General features: G+C 31.3%; 2 protein-coding genes across 2 annotated transcripts; both read right to left on the bottom strand.

The window, feature by feature from the left end:
- Window positions 1-1,054: 1,054 nt before the first annotated feature.
- HELRODRAFT_73717 (hypothetical protein) lies at window positions 1,055-1,926 on the bottom strand (the record flags this gene model as incomplete). Its single annotated transcript, XM_009014129.1, has 3 exons — window positions 1,055-1,273; window positions 1,423-1,695; window positions 1,810-1,926. Coding segments are annotated over 3 exons (609 nt in total), but the record flags the coding sequence as incomplete, so codon positions are not given.
- Window positions 1,927-3,226: 1,300 nt separating this feature from the next.
- On the bottom strand, window positions 3,227-3,625 carry HELRODRAFT_168244 (hypothetical protein; the record flags this gene model as incomplete). Its single annotated transcript, XM_009014128.1, has 1 exon — window positions 3,227-3,625. One exon carries the CDS (start codon window positions 3,623-3,625, stop codon window positions 3,227-3,229), a length of 399 nt encoding a protein of 132 aa, XP_009012376.1.
- Between the last annotated feature and the right edge of the window lie 2,031 nt (window positions 3,626-5,656).

Here is a 5,656-nt window from a genome sequence, read left to right as displayed (position 1 = left end):
TGTATATAGTCGTTCATCATTCGCTTGCCAATGACCATTATCAATCATTTAATCATGTAATGTGTAATGCATGCGTGTTGTGTGTGCAAATAAATAAGTATAAACATATTCATTCAAATCTAATACAAGTTTTAAAAAATTGACCATATGATTCTGTTGAGTCTTTGTTAATAAAATACTACCCGACCAAATATTTTCTTAAAATTAATTATTAAACTAGACTGAAAAAATTGTAACTTTACCATTCCCCTGCCATCTACCAAATAAAATTAAAAATGTCAACCACAAAACTAATGTATTGATCTACAAAAACAAACGGTGGCTGGAGTGACGAAGCCATCCTGCTGCTGTTGGTTTGCAAGACTATCAAACTTGTGGTCGATCTTGTAGAATGCTAGCTCCTGCTCCAATTCGTAGTGCTTCCTGCAGGCGTTGGCCAACTCTTTCGTCTTCTGTTTCAACTGATGGTCATAAGTTTAGTCAGCTGTTTGATTGTCAGTTCTTTCATCGACATTTATTTTATTTTTCAAATTTTTTAGTGGATTTCAGTTAGATTTTTTTAGTTTCAAATTAATATCGTTATGAAGTGGTCTATAGAAATAAAAAATATTAAACAACAGCTACAGCTAAATTATAATAAACTTTTAATTTGAGTAGTTATATTAATTACACAGACCAATTTATTTTTCGTTTCCAACTCTTTGCCTCTTTCGTTCATTTCATTCTCCATTTTTTTGATTTTATCTTCCATGAGTTTTTGTCTCTTCATTTTATGTTCTGCATCTTGTTGTGCAAACTTCTGAGATTCAGTGAGGTTGAGGCATTCAGTCTCCTTCATCAACACTAACGTGGAGAGTCTGTCTATCTCTTCTGCATTATCACAAATCACGCATACATGTACTTATATTAATTCAATTTTTTTACATCGCCACGTCAATAAACCTCTTTCAGCAACAGCCTCACATTTTTACTTTTTATTACTTTTTGAATAAACATTTAAAAAAATTGAAAAAAATGAAAATTACACACGAACCATCTATAAATTAAAAAATTTTTATAATAGAATTTTATTTAGAACGTAGATACCCTGTCCGAATCTCTGTTGAGACGACGTCCTTTCATCCTCACTGACCTCGCAGCCATCCAGCCATTCAACTGTCCTCAGATGATACAACAAGAAGAGACGATACGTCGATATGTCTGTGAACGGGTTGCCTGACACTTTCAACGTCGTCAAGTGTATTGAATCACGAAATTTCACAAATTCTGTCATCTGCTCAATAGGGATGATGGACAAGTGATTTTCTACGCGTTGAATAAAGATATTGAAATTAAGTAACAATTGTGATAACAATTTTTAAAACTTCGTACAAATTTGTATAACAAAATTTTCAGAATAAACAAAAATATATGTCAACTAACATCAGCAATGTTATTTTCGGCGACGTTGAAACTTCTCAGCTGGATTAATTTTGTAGGTAGCCAGGACGGAATAGTTTTTATTTTGTTGTGAGACAAGTCCAAGACTTGTAGATTGGTCAGTGGTTGAAGGTTTTCTATTCTGGTCAGACAGTTATCAGAAATGTTTAGTTCTTTTAAGCGAGTCAGATGGGACAGCCGATCAATTTTTTCAATATTATTTTTGCTGAGGTTTAAATTTTCCAGACGTTTTAATTTTTCTAAGTTTTCAATGTACTGCAATGAAATACACACTTTTATTGACATTTTTATCTATCAGCGTTATATATCATGTTCAAAATATAAAAAAGTAAAATATTTGAGCAAACAATATGAAACAATGTTGAATACTTTGAATTTTCCTCCAGGCTTTGCTAATGTCAAATTCAATGTCGTCACGTATTCTAAAGATATGGTTCCAACAAGTTTCTTCAGAAGATCTTCAGTTATGTAACGAACACCTACATAGTCTGGGAACAAATTAAAGAGTAAATTTGAGATTAAATTATAACAAATTTGAAGAAAAACATGAAAATAAAATTACCTTTCTTAGACATTTTTAAATAAAAGCCAGGAACCTCAATAGTTTACGATGAAAAGCAATTTTCAATTTTTTTTGGCATAAAATTAGACCTAAAAAGTATTATTATGATATAAGAAATAATGGTTTAATGAACGTATGGCATGAATAAAAACAATAACAATAAATTTGTAATAGATGGAAACATTTTTCATGATTTTAAAAATAAATTAAAATTTAAAACAGTTTCTATTCTATTATTTATTCTGATTCATTCATTAAATTTTTAAATTAAAACATAAAAAAAAGTTAAAAAATTTAGTATTGTGTTATTGCAAAAAATTGCTGTAAAAAGCAGACACATTTAATGAAAGGAATCTCAATTTTTTTATTTATAAATTTAATCATAACAAAACACGCAATGAATGAAAGTTTTCGGCTGACGTTGCTTCAGATAGAAGTGTGTAAATTTAGTTCTAACCTGTTGCCATGGAGACAATTGTTCACCTTAACAGTGTGCTGTATAAAATATCATGAAGCGCTTGATTCACATTCAACAAATAGACCACTGAACATATCTAAATATATATAATTATATATTTAAATTTTTACAGCGTTCAACGGCATTTTTTAAAAGACAACACACATAAAAACAAACACGCAAATGACTTACCGTAGACTCGGTCTAGAGGAGTTTCTTTAATATTTGCAATCGAACGTTCAAAATTCAAAATTATTTTATTTAGCAAGGAGAGGTTGAAGTTCTAAGGAACTTGTATGGCCAGCCAGAAATATAAAAGTGGAAAAATTATACATTGAATGGTACAAAAATAATAGTATATTTACATGAATTTTATTTATAAATGGTTAAAATTTTAACCACAGAACATGTAGTTCAAATAGGAACGCAAAGCTTCTGTTTTTGATAGTGAATGTAGGGCGTACGACAAATAAAATACCTCTTCAAGCATTCTATATTTTTATTAAAAACGTATAAAAGTTTCTTTGGATGAGCGAACTGTTTGTGGAACATGGTTGCGTGATTTGAATCGGACCAATCCAAGTGCACGAGCCAGTGAAAAACATTTTCATTCAATGTTATTGCTTTGTAAAACTGTTGGAATAACAACCTCTAAAAAGATGCATTGCTTTAGAAACATGTGAATAAATTTGTAAGCTTTTTTGAAATATTTGTGAGATGAGAAAGCGATTTCCCCGTGTTTCCATACATCTATATTTCTCTTCTTGTTACATTTTGTAATTTTCAAGAGCTAATTTCAAATCAGGATGTGTTTCGCCAAGTTCGCTCCAATCGCAAAATATGCGGCACAAACCTCTACGGTACTTGCCCCACCAAATCCACGTCACTGTATCAGAGTAATTAGTAAGAGACGAACACTGCTTCATCAATTTTAAATTGCCTAAAATACCTATTGACCTGATTTTGTTGTTTGTAGTCGGTACTTCAATAAGTTCACTTTGGATGAAAGCATCTTCAACTATCAAAATTATACCATCCAAGTCATATCCCATGCTGATGGCTTTCAAGATGCATTGGTAGTTGAAAGCAGCAGCGATGTGGTCCTCTGGTTGATTGTAAATAACAAAACTCAATCTGTATAGTAACGTAAGGTCTTGCTTCAACATTTCACGTCCAAAATAAAGAATGTATGGATAAATTGATTTGTGGATAGCATGGATATATATATCCATGGTGGATAGACTCCAACAGTTGAATGATTTCAGGATGAAGACGATTTAAAAACAACAAGGTTATTAATAGTTTTAAATTTTTCTAAAATTAAAAGTAACGTAACAAGTCTGAACGTGTGCGTGTGTGTGTGTGCGTGCGCGTGTGTGTAGTCAAATAGTATAAATAACTAATTTTTGTGTGGTAGTTTTGAAACATTAGGCAAAGTTATTTTAAGAACGATTTTTTTCCTTCTTTATTCTTTTAAAATAAAGGTCATTTGATAAATTATCAAACCTGAAAATATTTAAATTTTAACTGGGATAAATTGATAAGAAAGAGATAAGCAAGCCACTAATAGCATAGATAGATTAATGATTGAATTAAGCAATAATTTTCCGTTAAAAAAACGCAGAAGAATTAAAGACCAAAATTTAAGACAAAAATAATCAAACAACAACAAATAGCTACACATACACTGATGTTATGTGAGACATGCTTATAACATAAAATTAACAAAGCAAACCAACTAACGAAAACAAACACACATAAATCTGATCAACACATAAAACACATTAAGCTTATGTGAAGTTGGTTAAGTGCATTTGAGAATGCAATTTACTTTGTAATCCTTATAAGCACTGCTCAAACGCAACTTGTGAAAATGTATCTACATTACATAGTCGGGACTGAAAAATTTTTTTTACTTTTTGTTTATAATAGAGGAAGAAACAAACTCGGTTAACGGACGATTAGTTGAAGAAAAAGAATTGCGTACAACTTCACTTGATTGAGTGTTCACCGCATGTTAATTTTGAAATGATGAAGAACAGCAGAAATAATGTACAAATGATTGGTAATGCCGTCTATTTACCTTACCATATCATTAAAACACTTTGTACTTTCTTTTAAACGCAAAGTTTACAGTGTTTTAATATATTTCACGTCATTATGTAAAAAACTATTCAAGTTTAGTAAAACCCTTCGTTTCACTTGATTATAATAATTGATAATTAATGAAATCATCTTATGAACGTGTATGATATTTTTAAGAAATCTTCAACATTTACGTCCTGCAGTCATTCTAATGTTATTTCAGATGTTTATCTTCTCTTCCCACCTTCTCCTTCCAACAATTCCCAACAATTTTTTGCAGAACTCCATTTCAAACTCTCCCGACACGTCTTAGTCTCATTTTTTCATTAAGGAGCACAGAGCTTATCATTTTAAAATTTGTTTTTGTGCATGTATTAATTACCTTGTTTTCAAATTTTTGTGCAATATAGTTGTTTATTATACTCTCCTTTTAAGACTCTGTCAACAGTTTAAAAACATTGGACGGGTTGTTTCGAAAAGTATACGATGGATTATGTTGGTATATTATCATTTCAAGTGTAAATTTATTTCCCTATTTAATTTCCAATTTAACTGATTTTCAACTGAATTCATTTTGAATTGAAAAAAGTAGAATGATTATTAAAGCTTTCCAGAACGACAATTCGTAATTGTAATCATGTAGCCGACGTCCAGCGATGAAACGCAAATTTTAAAAAATGCAGTACAATACGCATCACTTACACAAACAATCACAAAAACGAAAACCCTACTACGCCACGCACACGCACTAACCATTGTAAATAAGAGCACGCACTGTGAGATATTACGCAGTTTCAACGTCTGCATGCTTGCATGTTTTATTGTTATTCTGAATGGAGATCTCAACAAATATTTTCGAGCATGTTCTTTGGAGTACCACCGCCGAATTTCTTTTATGGCTTCTTTCATAATTTGTTCAACGTGGATGTATGCATTTGAGAAAACATTAATAACCCTGGCCTCAAGAGTTATGCCTCTTTCTACACGGTTGAATCTTGTGCCGCACGTGCAGTTCGCCATGTCGTCGACTCTTCATTGCAGTTTGTTCAGTACCATTCAACTGCTGTCAGCCGATCAGTTAAATATCTATAAAAAAATATTAGCAAGATATT

The sequence above is a fragment of the Helobdella robusta genome, assembly GCF_000326865.2.
Source record: "Helobdella robusta unplaced genomic scaffold HELROscaffold_13, whole genome shotgun sequence".
Lineage (NCBI taxonomy): Eukaryota > Metazoa > Annelida > Clitellata > Rhynchobdellida > Glossiphoniidae > Helobdella > Helobdella robusta.
Note: the sequence above shows the minus strand (reverse complement) of the source record. Positions and strands in the feature narration are given on the sequence as shown.